Source organism: Chanos chanos, chromosome 2, assembly GCF_902362185.1.
Source record: "Chanos chanos chromosome 2, fChaCha1.1, whole genome shotgun sequence".
Classification (NCBI taxonomy): domain Eukaryota; kingdom Metazoa; phylum Chordata; class Actinopteri; order Gonorynchiformes; family Chanidae; genus Chanos; species Chanos chanos.
This window is the reverse complement of record NC_044496.1, coordinates 23,321,288-23,339,270: the sequence shown is the minus strand read 5'-3', so window position 1 is coordinate 23,339,270 and position 17,983 is coordinate 23,321,288. Positions and strand designations below refer to the sequence as shown.

General features: G+C 39.4%; 1 protein-coding gene across 3 annotated transcripts in view; it reads left to right on the top strand.

Annotated features, from left to right (window-relative positions):
• Nucleotides 1–5,685: 5,685 nt before the first annotated feature.
• kcnc1a (potassium voltage-gated channel, Shaw-related subfamily, member 1a) overlaps nucleotides 5,686–17,983 on the top strand; it is a 35,139-nt gene continuing 22,841 nt past the window's right edge. For 2 of the 3 annotated variants that reach the window (XM_030765778.1, XM_030765777.1), the window contains exon 1: nucleotides 5,701–6,267. In XM_030765778.1, the coding sequence (XP_030621638.1) occupies nucleotides 5,701–6,267 (567 nt within the window). Of the gene's footprint in view, nucleotides 6,268–17,983 lie in introns of all 3 variants that reach the window. The other variant, XM_030765779.1, reaches the window with a different exon arrangement.

The window sequence follows — 17,983 nt, the reverse complement described above, 5'->3', positions numbered from 1 at the left end:
TAGTTTACTTATTACTGTATCACTTTGAATATTAAAGTGCAAATTAACCCTACATCTTTCTTGTGAGTTTGCTACCTTTTAAGATTAAAAACCATAGAAGGGTAAAAACATGCCAGGCTGACACTGGTATGATGTAAGCAACGCGGCTACAACTAACACAATTGATAATGGGTGTGTTACATTTACAGTAGGTGTGCGAATGATCAAGCTTTGTCACTAGTCAATAGTATTGGCGAGGCCAACGTGGTGGGGGGCCCCCCAAATCAAATTCTGCTTAGGGCCCCATAGAGGCTTGGGCCGGCCCTGCTAATGACATACTTCAAAGAATATTTTAGACTAAGCTCCCTTCGTTTTGTCTGCACTCCACTTGTTGTACTTCCTCTTCCCTACAGTCTCTCCCTGTTTTTCCACTCTCCCTTGCGCGCTCTCCCTCAATCTGGCTGCCTGTTTTGTGGGCGCCATTCTATTCTGCAACAGGCCTTACATTTATCATGGATAGGGGTTAATCCATGGATTAAACAAAGTGATCAAGAGTTCTGTAGGCTACACCTGCATTAGCAGGCAACAACATTGCTCCTTGATTAGACTAAATTCCTTGTTACACCACTACTTGCACACTAAACATACTAAACAACATTTGGATTGAGCTTTATTGTTCACCATTGTCAGAGAAAATTATTGGGATAGGCTAATTTTACCAAATTATAGGGCCTACTATTACACACAATTTAGAGTATTAACACCATTTTGAAGTCTGTTTAGAAATCATTAAAAAGTCTTACTCTGTCTACTTCAAAGTTGGCTGTTGGCTACATCTCTGTGGTTCTGTGTTGACGTGAGATGTGAGGGCCCTCTTTTTATCAGGTTATATCAATACACTAGTCCTACACTTTATTTCTTTTTAACATGATCCCAATTTACCTGAAACATGTTGTCCAAAATTACTAAAATATGTTTGATAATTTGGGACACCAAGAAAATGTCTTAATAAAAAAAAAGTAAACTTATTTCAAAACAACATATTAGTCATTCAAATTTTATACCCTTCTATCAGTGTGAAATCAGCATATGCCAGTTCACTTACCTCTTGCTTTTTGGGGTCAACTTCCTGTTTGATGCTGACCACAACCCCCCACGTGATATCACAGCAATTATGTCATGGTTATTCGGTTATGCTTCCCAATTTATCTGACGTCCCAATAGACTTGAATTCACCCTACTTCCTATATAATACCAGCACAGTAAATATCACTATAACCTTGTCATGACAGTTTGAGTGAATTAAGACTACTGCATTTAATTATGTGTATGTGACAAATGAAGTGTGGCAGTTTGAAGAAAAGGTACACATGAGGTATTACAGTTGTAGGGCTGTGCATTTGACTGTCCATAATTTCATAATATATACAAGTAAACTATTCTTGAACCCTCAGCAATGATGAATTGATGTGTGAAAACAAGGGGATAAATGGCACCTTAATCAACCAAAGTTTAGGTGCATTCCTAAAAAGTTTGGAATACATAAACAAACAAATAAAAAAACAAAACAAACAAAAAAAACCCAAATCAAAGTGCTTTTCAAAAATGGGCAAAACAATAGCTAAACACAAAATATTGCCAGTTTTGTGATAAGACTGGAGATAAAATCAGATAATATTGTGCTCCCTGTGTTATCTTTTAAAAAGAGAGGGTATGCTGAAAATGTTCTGTTTGTTTTCCATTTATCACTGTTTATCACTGTGACACTCTGACCACAGCCAAGTATACAGTACAGAATGAGGGAAAGCAGTTTTGCCAGCAAGAGAGTGGATCAAAAAGAATTAAGGAACAGTAGAGTTAAGATATTTAAGTTGGAGTTATCTTAGGTAGGAATTTTGTAAGGCATTTCAGACTTATCAGACTTAAATGAAGAAACAACACCCTCTTCTGACAGTGAAACATAAAACAGATTAGTGCATTGCAATAAAAAAAAACCCACAAAATAACAACACTATCAGCAACAAAAACTTCATGAGAAAACAGCAAAATTCAAAGCAGCACTACAAGTCCATTACAACAACATACTCAGTACAAGGACATCAGCATTATATATCAGCATTCATTTTCCAACAATGTTAAGGTGACCACAGATGATGACCATAGTGAGTGATGATGACATCACTGCCTCCAAAAAATTTAAATATGATTAATATGAGAATCATCTCTAACACTCATATATGTCTATATTCTCACACACAAAAAATATTCATATGTTTTAACGGAATGATGTCTAATAATTTTGTTCTGTTTCTCTCCACTAGATGTCAGTGATAACTTTCGTTCATCACAAATTTGTTCAATCAGAAAACTCTGGATATGTGTGGATATGTGTGCCTAACATCCACATTACAGCTGTTTTACACTTTACAATCATATTTTAATGTTACAAAAGAAATAAATCTGTTCAGTAGTCATACTTGTCTGCCAAGACTGTGATTAGTCCATATAAGAGAACTTTCACTCACCTACCATCTCCTTAATCAGCAACCCAAACTCAGTATTATAGCTCTTGAGCTTGGACTCAATATACGTGAGAGAATTCTATATTCTCAAAAACCACAGATAGCACAACAGATATCAAAACAATCAAAAGTAATTATTTGTAACCACAGGCTTATTTAACCAGTGAGTACTTGTACTGCTGATGGACTGAAGATTGCCTGTGGATTTCCCAGACTGAAAGCATTTGGTAATTAAATTTTGACAGTGACATATCTATCTTTCTAACTTGATCACTGAGAGATAGAAAATTCTGCTTGCAATGCCACCTTGCAAGAGGGCTCGGGTTATGAAAAGATGATTAATATAAATCAGCCTATTTGAACTCTACATAATAATTATCAGTAAAATAAGACTGTTAATGATACTTGCTTGTTTCTCTCATCGAAAGGTACCACAATAATAGACCTAAAACCTAAAATATCAAATCTCATATTACTGATCTTGCCTGGCTCTTCATTCTGTCTTTTTCTAATTTAGCTATCATTAGATTATTAGTGACCATCAAGGTCCTTCAAGAGTTTCCCTGTAGGACCACTTCCATCTCTGTCTGTAATAATTTGATTGGTGTAATTACTGCATTTAAACTCCAGGGTTGGCTCATCTTGAAGTTAATGAGCTGCTGATTTGAAGTCACCAAAGAGACATACTTGACCACATTATAAGACTGGGAGTTGACTTCACTAAATCAGACAAAAGCTAATATGACATTATGGCCATTACTACTAGAAAAAAATGATATAATGATCTAAATTTAAACAAAATAAATCACAAGCAAAACTAAACATGTGTCGTAGTGTCATTCTGAAATTCACAGTCATTGCCTCCAGGGCTCTGGCCAAAAGTGTATCGTCATGTTTTGTGGACCTGAGCTGTGTTGTATAGATTGTCCAAGTTCGAAGCACTGCTGTTTCTGTCCTAACTTTGAGAGTGGAGGTCAATTTACATCTTCAACAATTAGAGTGCCACATTGGTTGACCAATATAAAAACCAGCGGAACTTCAACCCACCAGGGTGGGATTTTGGTACCTCCTTCAGTAATTCAGTGGAGGTCAGTGTTATTAGAAAAGGGAGAGAGAGAGAGAAAATGTTTAAAGCCAAAACTCTCAGAAACTTGGACATCTGTGGCTGTATGTATCATCTTGCTAAAAGTGAAAAATTTGGCACAATGTGCCAGCCTGAAATTATGTATGAATATCCTTTTGATTTAGGACACCTAGCATAGCATCTAGGCCGTTTGAAAGAGCAGTTTCATTAGAGTTAAGGGTGAGCAGCAGATGGCTGAGTCGGAAAAAAAAGCTGCAGAAAGTTGGGAACCTGTGGAACAGCAGAACATACAGCGGGCTACATGAGAAATTAATTCTGTTAAGTACGATAAAGCAAACAACAACCCAAAGTACGAGCCAGTTTGTCTTATGCCACTATGCAAAAGTGTTTCTGTAAATGTAATACTGCGTTACATTGATAGTTGTGATTTTTTTGAGAAAACAGTACGATCCAATACAAACTGCAAACCCATTATGCGTACAAGATAGAAATGCTTGCATATTCACTGATAAGTATTACATTTATTACAACTGCCCAGCATCGTTCAATTTCCCTTAACAGCTTTCTTCTCGACTAAGTCCACCAATAGGCTTTCTCTATTATTCGTTTGATGAAATGGCGAAAGTAGAAATTAAAAGGTAATTATATTCTACTGAACTGATGCTTAATAACAATGCCTTTGCAGTCGATGCAAACACATTTTAACAACATGCGATAGGCTACGTCACTATGTAGGCAATACGCCATTGATTGGTGGGCACTGCGAACCGTTTGATAAGTAGAACTTCACTGTGTAACAGACTTCTGTTTGTAGGTATTCCAAAAATAGAAAAGCTAAATTTTATACACTGGCATCAGCAAAACCGGGCTAATTATATGACATAAGGAATTATCTGACATAGGCCTAAAAGGGTACAACTGGCAGGCTCACTTCGGATTGCTTCGCTTATTATATCCGATATTTTCAAATCTGAACTCTGTTGCGTTAACGCACCTTAAACACACGCACCCCAAACTCATCAAATCATTGCGCTTGCGCACAGTTTGGAGCTGGAGGTAGCTGATATTGCAATCCTGCAGGAATGACTAGCCTCCCACCGCTCTCGCTCAAAGCATCTCGCAGAGCGAGACATGAGCTTAGTGAAGGGGAGGCTTGAAATAGACCGTTTGCTTCTGTGAGAACAAAGACATAAGTGCGCCTTTTACTTGTGAGAACTATGGGATTTATGAATGTTTTGACCTCAACGCGCCATTTCTAAGGTAAAAGAAGATAAAAAAAATATGATCATGGTTCATCTTCTTGTGGTCTAGCGCAGTGGCATCTCATACCAGAAACCTAAATAAAAGGTAAAACATGTTTTAGTCATGTGACGCATATCTCTGTTGATAGACGAACTGCCATTTGGGTCAACTGAATTGATAAACCAACGATGTAATTCATTCACGTGAAGTACAAAAATATCAAAAAATGTAATCGGCATTGATCTGCTCTGATTCTTCTGTTGTCACCATCGCTGGTCAGAGTTTGGAGAGGAATTCACAGTCGGAAAAAGAGTACCCTGAATTAGGATAGTCAGAGTTGCGGTGTTCAGTCTTGCACATTGGACAGAAGGTAAGAGAGCAAATGAAACGGCAGCGACAGTGCTCTGAGCAATTTGTGCTGTCCGTTCAGCACCATGCATGTCACTTTGATTGTCTTAAGTGACAGGTTCTCTATTTAATTCAGGTCACGTAAAATTTTCGGATCTTATGGGATGAAAAAAATGTTGAGCTGTTTTTGTTTTTTTGGATTTTCTTCCTGTTTGTACGTGGGCAGTTAAATTTTGGATCTCTTCCTGTTTCCAGGCAGCCACAGGCTGTCCTTTTTTCCTGAGGTTTCCCTTTTTTCTTCGATATGTTGGCTGTTTCCTTTTCAAATGTTATTTTGGAGTTACTAAGGTGGAAAGCATTGTTATTAATCAACTCAGAAAGGAATCTTACATTACCAGAAGTTTAACCTCATTTCCCTTCTGTTAAACTCAGGCGCACGTGTCGTTACGGTCTCTCGGCGTTGCCTCGCACACAGTTCGTGCTTGTAATGCTTGGGACCAGCTCAAGACATGCCTAAGCGACGCGATGGGCCAAGGCGACGAGAAAGATCGTGTTGTAATTAACGTGGGAGGGATTAGACACCAGACTTACCGCAGCACCCTGCGCACTCTCCCGGGTACTCGTTTAGCCTGGCTCGCGGAGCCTGACGCTCATAGTCATTTTGACTACGATGCCCAGATCGATGAGTTCTTCTTTGATCGCCACCCAGGCGTCTTTGCGCACATCCTCAACTACTACAGGACTGGCAAGTTGCACTGCCCTGCAGATGTGTGTGGCCCTTTATATGAAGAAGAACTGGCGTTCTGGGGTATTGACGAAACGGACGTTGAACCATGCTGCTGGATGACCTATCGTCAGCACCGTGAGGCGGAAGAGGCTCTGGACAGTTTTGGAGGAGGGCCTGCCGAGATGGGTAACGACGAAACGGATGATGGCATGGGAGATCCAACGGACGGCGATGAGGAACTGGAAATGACCAGGAGACTGGCTCTAGGCGACTCTCCTGATGCCCGGTCTGGCGGACTGTGGCAACGTTGGCAACGCCGTGTCTGGGCACTCTTTGAGGATCCTTATTCTTCTAAATATGCAAGGGTGAGCACTTTTACACTTTTTTCACTTTACACACAATAGTGACTTTATGATCCACAAATCTTTGAACGCATACCAAAAGATATTTTGTACAAATATTGTGAATACTTTTTCACTGCGGGGGGAGGGGGAGAGAGAGAGAGAGAGAGAGAGAGAGAGAGAGAGAGAGGCAGATGCCTTGAATTCAAGTGCTTTTTGGTACATAACATTACATAAAGTATGTTACTTTCTAAATTTACAAGATTAGGTCAGATATGATCAAGGAAACAGTAAACGTGTTGAGTGAATTTTGTGTACCCCCACAGATGAATTGTGATGCTGCCATTCAATAACATTTTTTTTTACAATGCTTAGGTTACATTTGGCTGCATGTGAATAAGTATGCAATGATAACTGAATAGCACTCTAACTAGACTATAGTGGATTATGGAGGATGAGCAGAGTCCAGTCACTATATGTTCAGATTCATGAAGGAAAACACCTACATTAAATATCTTCACAAGGTGTTGAGCCTTCATGTGCCACCAGGATGGCATTAATGTGTCTTGTCAGAAGCTCTTCAAGTCTACTGTAGGACTGTACTACCTAATGGCAACATGAAATTCCATCATGTGGTGTTTGACTCTTGGTGGTGAGTCTCCCATAAGTGTTCCACTGGGTTGAATTATGGTCACTGTGATGTCATATAGTTTACATGGGTTTCATTCTCATCAAACTATTCAGTGACCATTCACAACCTGTGGATGGGGGCACTGTCATCCTGAAAGAGATTACTGTCAGCAGGATAAAAATGCTTCACCACAGGATGATGGTGATCATTCAGAATTGCTTTGTATTCTGAGTGTTTACTTTGTCCTTTGCTTGTTGAGTGGACCAAAACTATGTTAAAAGGAAACTACATCTTGCATGCAGAGGCAGAGTCACCAGATTCATTCACTGTCAGAAACAAGCGCTAGGAATTGTAGGTTCCTTTTGGCCAGGATGAACGATGACTCAACTAGATCATGTGACTTTTTCTCACTGCTCAATAGACCACTTCCTGTGCTCTTTTGACCATTCACAAATCTACATTTGAATCAGGGGGTTCTGAACTTCAGTGCAAACACACTGTCACTTTCTATGAAACTCTGGACAGACTATTTTTGGTGGGACTCTCATATCCTGGACTGCCGTGTACAGTAAGCTCGTTCAGAGTTGCTTGTTTGTGTTGTTTTGTATTTTGAACAAATGAATAGACGTTATGGTAGAAGAGAATGCACTTTCAATTTCATTTGACCCTAGATGTTTTTTTTCCCCTCAGACTTCAATGCTACCATCACCATAGCCATTGTTCTTCATGAAATATCAGTTCTCCACAGGATAGTATTGCCAGCTATACATCAAAGCTCCAGAGATTATGGCTGTGTCCGAAATGGCATACTACATACTACTCGCATACTAATTTTGGCGTAAATGTAGTAAGTAGTATGCAGTACGTGAAAAATAAAAATTTTGCAGTACACGACAGTTACCCGGATGATGTACTACACTAGCGAAAATTTGCAGTATACAACCGGAGCTCACTTCGTCGGGTACTGCATCCCATGAAGCAACGCGGTGATTTTCAACTGTCAAAAAAATTAAAAAACATGGCGGACAGTGACAGAAGCAGCTTCAACTCCAACTGTAGCTGCAGTTTCGAATATAAATGTATCAGTTGCATATTTTGGTGTAACAAGTCTTCATATGCTTTCTTAGAGGGCTACTTTTGATAGATATTTGTTGTAGTCGTGTGTTGTTCATTTTAACAGAACAGATAGCCCAACCGATAGCAAACGTGTAGTACACTACACAAAAGTTCTCATAATTGCGTACCATACTGTATACTAGCGTGTGGAGTAGTATGCAGTACGCTAGTATGCCATTTCGGACACAGCCTATGTGTGTGCTTGCCCAGGGGAAAACACGCAGTCTGCCCAGGGGTCATGTTGCACTGATCGACAGCTTCTCTGCCTGGACCTACAGTTTTGCTGTGTTACATGAGGCAACTTGCTTTCCAGCCACAAGCATGCTTGTACACAAATGAATCTCACCGGGAGTAGATTAAAGAGCATACATGACTAAGATTGGGGATTTTCTTATTTACGTACCAGTGCTGCTTTGGGAAACAGCACCCATTGGGTTTAAGTCACTCGCAATTTTAGATTCAACCATCATCTGTATTGATATGTCACACACTTCTGAAGAGATGATCTTTGAATGTAAGAGGATATGAGGCAGTCAGATAAACCTTTCTCCCTGACCCAATAAAAGATATGTTGGTGTGCAGGCTATCAGTTTGAGTCTCCATCATTATGCTGGTGTGTCTGACTCCCTAGCCTTAGGTTATGGCTTCTAATCCTGTTATATTTTAAAGCAGTTATATTTTAAAATAACTTGTTTGACTGTTTTGAGAGGGTAGATTACCATGCAAATATTCATCTAATGAGGGAGAAGACACAATGTTCCAAGTACTTACTTGGTTTGGTGCATTGTGATAGCGGGATCAGACATTGAAATCATGTTCTCACCTTCACCCACACAAATATGAGTATGGCTGGCCTTTAGGGTCAGACACAGTTTCTCAGTGCATGGCCCTAATACTGTGGTTGCCAATCAGAAGCATAGATGAAGCTTGAGTTGAATATGGGATTGTTCAGTCTGACAGTGCTCCTGCAGTTGTGGTGAAGATTACACAATGATGATGTGTGCAGTAATCATTTATGGAGTATCTGCAACTCATTTGATATTTCACAAAATGTCATCATATAATGAACAGAGGTTACAGTTAAAGCATTGTTCTTGTCTCTATGGTAGCATATCCTGTATTCCTTGAAATGACCAGTATTGGTTGTCTAACCCAGCGCTCACACCAGCAGTGACTTTTTGTCGCCAAGTCGCTGTGTCGCTCTGTAACTGTTGCTTGCTGCCAGCTTGTGGGCGTTGGTAATGTAGTTTTGAGGAAGGGGGCTACAAATTTATTGTCAAGAGATGCATCAATTTTCCTAAAAAAGTATATACTAATAAACATTATGAATATATATTATATGTTATATTTATTTATGTACTATATTTACATCGTCTTTGCTATATTCATCATGGAGTTATATGTTTACTTTGTGAAACTCAGGCCTATTAATATATCGCCCAATATATGCGTGAACAAATCAGGTGCATTGCCGCAGAAAAATATGTTTTGGAGGTAATTTATTTTACTATAAATGGTGTGATCTTGCTTCAAACACTACTGTTCACCATGGACCACAAAGTAACATTCGCAATCGCCGCTATCAAAGTGCGGAGACAACGTTGGGAACCAAAATGCTAATATAGGAACTAAAGTTTAAGAAAACATTTCACAGTGAGAGAATATAAGAGGAACACATTTGCCATCTGATTGGCAGTCACTTGACTCTGTTGCTGCCCATTTGCATAAAGTTGAATGTTGCTCAACTTTTTGTCACCAAGTCGCAGAGATTTTGTTGCCAGGCGACTTTTAAACGCATAGTCGCTCTGTGTCGCTCAGTGTCGCCCAGTGACCATTGGAAATGAATGACCCTCTGTCGCTTGTCACTTGTTGTCGCTGCCGGTGTGAGCGCAGGGTAAGAATCTACATGTTGCTGAACTGCCATTCAACAGAGGAGGAAAGGATTAAGGACATTGCCAGGATCTGGCTATTACATTGTAATTAATTACATCGCAATTATCAGCCTGGCAACCAAAGTTTACGGATGTAAATTCACAGCAGTGAGCTGATCTCCGCCAAGGAACAGTGAATCAAATAAACCTCCCCAGTAGAGACAACACAAGAGCCTGTGCTGTTCAGATCCAATGGGAGTTCTGGCAATTAGGGATGAGGGATTTCCTTCAAATTATCATTGTCATTACTTCACCATGCACTGTGCTGTTGCAAAGCAGACTTTGTGTTGATACTGAGCAGTGATATCTTGGCAGTTCTATAGTTGTATTCTTAAATAGAACTGCACAATTTTGTGTAAATATAAACTTCATAATAATGCTCTGAGGTCTCTGTAGTAACCGGTGGAGTTGGCATTAAGAGACATATATTAATAATAATAGTAATGTATCAGTAAGTTTGCGTGGGTGAAAAGTCTTGGATTAGTTATCATAGCAAATCATTCCTGATCATAAGTGGTTGTGTGTTTCATTCTTTCAGATCTTTATCTCCGTCTCTGGCTTTATCAGAGGAATGAATAGGCTGAACTTTTAACCCCATGCTGTCATTTCATCAGGACTCTCCGCAGAAGGCATAGACATTGTAATCTGCAAAACATGGTAACAAGAATGAAAAACATGTTTGTAGGATTGGTCAGACAGAGATTCAGACATCTATTCATTCAGACACTCATTCTGAGGATGTTCAGATGCACATGTAATGATAATAATAATAATAATAATAATAATAATAATAATATAAGTTTATTTAGAGCCCAGTATCACTATTTATAATTTCAAAAGGCTCTACATGTCTATAACAAAGTCACATCAAAATTATATTATATTATTAAATCTTTAGTCTGGTTTTAAAGATATGGAGAGAGTTTGACACTCTAATTTCTGTAGGTAAACCATTCTAGAGGCAGGGAGAGCAGTAGGAAAAGGCTCGGTTGCCAGCGGACTTCTTTTTAACTCTTGGAACGACTAATAGTCCAGAATCTTGAGAGCGCAGGGTGCGAAAGGGGTTTTTGAAAAGTGGGCGACATGTGCGGAGGGGATACTGGCAGAAATAGTCTCCAAAATATTAGCTTCCACATAAACCTGACACGAAGGGACACTGCTTTTGTGCATAACCAAAATGAGAGAAAGATTATCAAACAGTGGAAATTCCTGAATCAGTGCAGTTAGATACTCCCAGTGCTTTGTTTTCCACACTTTAAACTTGCCTTTTAGTAGAGGCCTTTGTAGTGAACACCTTGCTTGCAAATTCCTCTCACTTGATTACCATTGATCATCATCAAACTGATCATCGTCGGCTATTTGAGATGGAGGAGTCAACTATTTAAAAGGATGTTAAGCAGAAAATGTGACACAACCAAACTGTCTCAAAACTATACTTACAGATGGCAGCGAAATCAAAATGAGCTCATATTTCTCTTACTAGCCAATAAGTCCATCACCAAATTATTAACCTCTTTGGTGCTTCTGTTGTTTTTGCGGTAGGAGTTATTAGCACTCCATTTACCTGGAACAGTAGATAACGGGCTTGGTCAGCAAAATGTACATGATTCAGATTTTATCTGTGAAAGAGATCTCACTATCTGTGAATCAGACATAAGGCAAAGGGGGCACTATGTGATGTAACTTATTTGAATTAATGGGAAAAAAAATGAGTCATGCGAATGAATTATTGTCCATACAATAAACGATGCAGTCATATTCCAGGCATAGGCTTGCAGTCTGCAGTAGCATCCACGCTGCGTGGAGCTCTGCAGAGAAATGGGAGGCTGTGCTAATATAACAGCTGTTTGTGTTTGGCTCCCAGAGGCACCTGATATTTTCATGTCCTTGGCAGGCTGCATGCTGCTTTTTGCCTGCTTGTCTTGGGAATAAGTTGTCATGGCAACTATTTCAGAGCTAAAATGAAAGTGATTAACACTGTTTTTTTTTTTCTCGTGAGGTGCCAGAAAACGTGACAAACTTCACTGGAGTTCTGTGTTCAATGTGTGAGTGCATGTGTGTGTGTGTGTGCGTCCAGTTTATGTGGTCCTTCTACATGATTCATTTTTCTTGTTTCTATGTGCAAGTTCATTCAGCCAATCAGTCATCAACGCCCAATAGTGTAAAAAATAATTTCATTTTTTAGTGTCCTTTCTTAACAACAAAACTTTTTTTTGTAAAGACACTAAAAAGTAACAATTTGGAGTCACAGGAAAATGCAACAAAAAGCTTATTTACCATTGCTTGCTACATAATGTCTGCATGAATTAGTTTTATAATCTACATACATACTCACACTGGTAGCTATGATACAAATTTCTGGATGTGTCTACCAAATGAGCTAAGTTACCCATTATGACATTGGCGCAGATGACAATAGCACATATACAATGTCAGAAGAAAAGAGACTCTAATTGTGGCAGCATCATGGACATGTACAATTACCAAGCAACAAAATCATTCCCAGCAACCACATGTATTATTTAAATGTGTTTAACAACATTTGCATGAACAACCATTATGACACTGGATGGTCTCAATATTTCCATTCCTCATCACTCTACCTGTATCATTTCACTGGTATTTCATTTTATCACACTCTCTGCATTTCCTGTGTAACTATCTGGCACATTACACACACCAGTGGCTCATTTCTTGAAAAAGAGCTGTTCAAAATTGCTCTTTCTTAATGTGCTGATCAATATGTGAGTGCACCTGCATACTCATCCATGGTTGAGTAAACTGGCTCATGTGCCAACTCTAGCACCTCCCTGCTCCTGTAAACTGGCATACTGATATCTGTATTCAGGAAGATGGGCTGAGAAGGAAGCTTATACACCCCATAATCCCTCAAGCCGTACACTCCTCATTTTCATCACTGTATTCTCCCTATTCATGTCTCAGTTGCTCTTGTTTTGTTTATCGTCTATTTGGAGAATGAATAATTTTGATGACAACACAGCATGGAACCTGCATATAATGTTTGCAAGTTACAGAGTTTCTCAAAGGTGAACATGAGGTCTTCTCATGTCTGAAGAGTCAGTCTGAGTCCAGCCACTCTAAGAGATTAAATTAATTTGATTTAGTGAGTTTGACGTCAAACGTTGTTGTTAACTAACATATGAATGTGGTAATTTAACAAATAAAAGTCCCAACACACAGATTGCTTGGTGCAATAATGAGATAGTGAATGAATCAATAGCAATTAGAACTGTGCAACACATGAGATATATAGCGATTTGAAAACAACTTATGAAATGAGCTGTCCTGAATCTGGGAGGGCATGCACTATGAGAGGAGTTTATAGCATGATCGTATTTTTGTGATATGAAATGCTTCGTTTCAGATGTTGCTCTTGTTTTTATACACTTTCAAAACCAGACTGGGGGCCAATAATGACTGCAAAATGAGTAGGGAGCCAGATTTTATGGCAGTACATTCAGAGAGTTAGATTAATTTGTTGGTAAAACACATTTATTTTCATCCAGTTAACACAGTGCATGCTAATCTGCAGGAGCATCACTTTTGCAGATTTGTCCTAACTAACAGCTTCTACTACAAGCCAACCTGCCCTTAGGACCTACATGTTGGAAAATAAAAAAAACTGAATGCATATAAAATGCTATAAAGTGCAAAATGGGTGATTGTGGGGGAAAAAAACATCCTAAGCTAGATTCATAGTGTAGAGCACATATATACTGTAACTGAAAGATGTACACAGTTAAAACAAGGAATGGATTGAAAGAGAAGATAAAGGGTATTATGATGAGCAAGTAAAGGAAATAGTGTTAAAAGAAATAAAGGTAAGGATATGGAAAAGAGGCAGAGATAGTTGAATATCTGTTCGAGTTATGCAGTTCAGGGTAATAGAGGGCAGATAGTGATGGTGATTTACCAACATCAATGGTAGGCAAATCTGTGGGATGTTCTGATGGCCCAAGCTCATCAAATTGCTCTTGGTTACCATAGAGACAGGAGAAAGGGGTTGTGGAGATATGGAAGGGAAGAAACCCGCTGCCACAGAATTTGCAAATAGACAGTGCGGCGCACTGTGATTGAAGGAAATACTGTGAGAGAAAATTAGATAATCTGGGTGAATTTTGATTCCTTTTATTTCACCCATAATACCTAGCTGATTTACAGTGGATATTTTTAGTCATTTTGAATCAAATTTTAAGATAAGTTCAGTTAGGAATGTTCCACTGATGTTACTACTTGTGTAACATATTTGACACTTGCCCAGAAACTCTTGACTCATCTCTGTTTAGTGATGTGATGAATGAATTCATTAAAGTGTATCCCTCACCTACCTCCTTAAGCCTCTGGCAAGCTTTGACACTTGGTATTATCTGGAGCTGACCTTTTATGATTCTGAGATATTGCATAAATGGGAAAGTGGCAGTCAGTCATGTCTGCATCTGCAGGAATATTGCTGGAAAGATGAAAGATGATTGAAAATTTGAAATGATAATGTGGAAATTGTTCAGGTTAGCACTGGAGGACTGTAGAGGTGTGGGAACTAGGTAACCACAGGAAACCTGTACATATTAGACCTATGCTGAGAACTCTGTTGCCTCCCCCCAGGCCACATCAAAGACCAACAGGATTCCTAGGGGAGAATTCACTGATACCATGCAATCTTTTAAAGTGTACGTGTCAGCAGAAAAGAGAGGACTCGATTTACTGACCCCAAGGTGTTTCAGAGGAACAACTGCTCCTGAGTTTCGGGGAACATCCTTGGTACTTTTTGTACAAGTAAAACAAATAAAAGTCAAGTTCCACTGAGCAATTTGTGGTTACCATGGTCATTGGGGATCAGCCTGAACCTGAACAAGCAGAGAGCAGGTCATATATATGTGTTAAAAGAGAAGCATTACACCTTTACTGAGAGCAGATTTAGAATGGGGAAGTATGGATTGACGCAAACATATTTAGGATTGTCATCTTGATAAGCAATAATGGAAAGCAAAATTGCATCCATTCATATTAACTGGATGGAATGTCATGGGGTTATGCTTTCCCCTGTTCTCTTCACCCAAAAGTTGTTCCTCTTATTTATTTGTGTGCCTTTGATTGTGCTGAGGAGAACTAAGGCAATGAATGAGCGATGTTAAAGAACTGTACTGAATCTTTTACTACTCTTCTTTTATCAGAGTTGTTGATCTGAATGGCAGACAGAAGCTTGCACAAAGCGTTTCCCGCACACTGAAAACAGAACATCCCATAGTCTCTCAGGAGGCCCAGGGCGATTAGCATTAATTAGGCAGCAGTGGCAGAGCAGAGCACAGACCCTGTTAATTACTGCAGTATGACAGCAAGGAGTCTCATTACAAAGCACTGTGCACAGGCTAACTTGTGGCTGTGCCAAAGGAAATGTCCTGGAACATGGGAGAGGTTGTGGACCTTAAGGTTTGCCGTTAGCTAGAGGATGTGTGATATGGGAAAAGACCTGACAACACCGAGTTTGTTGCTTATGAAGGCAGATTGACTAAAACAAAAAAAAAGAAAGAAAGAAAACTCTTTAACCCACAAAACTGTAATGGTATATTGCAGAATGTGGATTTACACTTCAGTACCCATACACACAAATGTATGAAGTGGAAATGTATGTCGGATATTTAAAAAAAATCACTTTGCACGTGTTGCTTGAGAAGAGTTGGCACAAATGCAAACAGAGAAGTGGACACATTCAAAGTGTGGATAGAAATCACACAAGTTTCACGCCTTTCTTGGGCTTCTCAAGGTAGCTCAAAAAGTGAATGGAGCAGACAGTTACCCGCCGGCTCTTTCTAGGACAACCCCAGCGTCTCTCATCATGTCACTACTTCCCCCATCTCCCCCAGATCTGTCTCCAGGCTGTAAAGTGGAGCAGGACACCCCTTTAAAAAGCTCCAGGGCAGCTTCCTGCGGGACCCTGCTGCCATGAATAGCCTCGGCGGAGAGTATCGAGAAGCTTCAATGCCAGACGCTCAAAACTGGGGCGCCCATTGAAGCTTAGAGGCCAGCTGTCAGCGTGGCAACAGCTCCCATGGATGCGCAGAGTTTTACCATGCTAACATATTAGCCGCCTCCTTTTTCGAATTGTGAAACTTTCCTAAACTTTGTGGTAAATAGGACAGCTATAATGGGACATAAAAATGGCCCAAACCCATATTTAGATATTGTACTGTTGATGAAGAATGTTGACTGATGGTTATTTTCTTACCAAAAGGCATGCCGTCATGCATGAAATGCTTTCTTTGACTTGTTTGACAAACAGATAAGTTTTACCATTGGAGTCTGATTCATTCAGGGCAAATCTAAATTGAATTACAAAATGAACAGCGTGATCAGAGATTGCCACAGACTGGCTGATGATAATACTCCTTTAAATGAAAATATACCAATACACGATTACATAACCTCTATTACTTCTTTTTTTTTCCTACGAAGAACCTCTGGTGTACAAAATTCAAACCATGCTGGATTTGAGCTCCCTTTTTATGCTAATGGGAGAGACCAAAATAGATGAAGACGTGCTGTACCAAAAACAAAACGTGATAAGAAGCTGTAGGGTGGAAGACAGTTCAAAACGATGGCTTAGGGAAAAACATGTCACTTTTTAGCCCAGATGTGATATGTCTGTGAAAACAGAGGACACGTGGCTTGCCATTTAAAGCGCACCCCTATAATGGTACAGCAATCACACAACTTACTCTGTTTATGAGCTCACTCATCAATGGGATCTTTTCAGTGAAAGTCGACTCCAGTCATCTCAACTGAGAGCCACTGTGTGTAAGTTACCCACAATTTTCTGTCCAATTCACTTTAGTAGAGATGAAAGCCTGGATTCAGTTGAGTTTAGTTCCCCTTTAAATAATGTTTTATGCTGACACGGGTTATGCATTAAAGGTAAGATTGGTGAGGGTAGAACGGTGAGTGAAGCTTCACCTGTCAAACTGTCAGCTGGACAATTCAAAAGTCATTTGAGTAGTTGAAAATGGAACTAATTAACTAAACAGTAAAGTGATTATTCACGCCTTAAAGCAAACAGCACCACTGTGTGCTAATAAAATATTAATGATTACTTTTCAAGTACGTTGAATTGGAAGAATAGATTGCAAAATGATAGTGGGGCGGTGTTTAACTGTCAAAGGGTTTTCCTTGATGTCACATACTGGTTTGTCCTTTGTAGCTTTTTGAGTCATGGGACAAAGATCGATTATAAAGACCGTAGAAAGTATAACCGACATCACAGGCTGAATAAACATATGTCACTGGGTAAAATGTATTATATAGAGCAGATATGTGCACCTGTCAATGTTGTTTACAAGGCTAAAATTAATTTTTGACTGAATGTACCAACTGATTATTATGTAATCACTGGTACCCCTCATAACGGACATGATAGTATGAATTCAGAATCATAGATCCATAAAACTGAGTCATTCATAAAGGTGTAGTCTGTTACCAAAAAGCCGTATGTTTACTGAATACCAGTTTTGGGCTTTGTTTGAATTTACTTGCCATATACTTACTTTATTGTTGGATATACTTTATATGAAAGATTAAAGATTTTGGTTGTTTTCCTGCATACAAGTGTCTTTTTGTGTGAAGGAGACCTCATTCGTGACTGAAAGGGTCAGGTCCCTGTTTGTGTTTGTGTTTGTGTTTGTGTGGGACTGTTGGAGAGCCAGTGGTAACACAGTAAGGTTTTGGGGATTGATGAGGGGCTTTGGAAGTGAAGGCGTTGGGTGTGCTGATGCTCAGTAGGGGAGGTGGTGTTCCACATGGCCTGGGCAAATGTTCTACCCTGCCCTTGCCAGTCTAATCATAAAAGCTGTGTGGCACAAGTTCCCCGTTTTCAAATGAGATAGAGGCCTCTTCCTTACAGACTACTGCCATCACATTTTTGGTTTATTTATTTTCATCTGTTGTTTGCTTCCTCCTCTAGTATGTGCAAATGTATTTAATATGTACATTTTGTACATAACCAGGATTAAAACACAGTTACTCATGGGGGATTAAGAATTGTTACGTACTT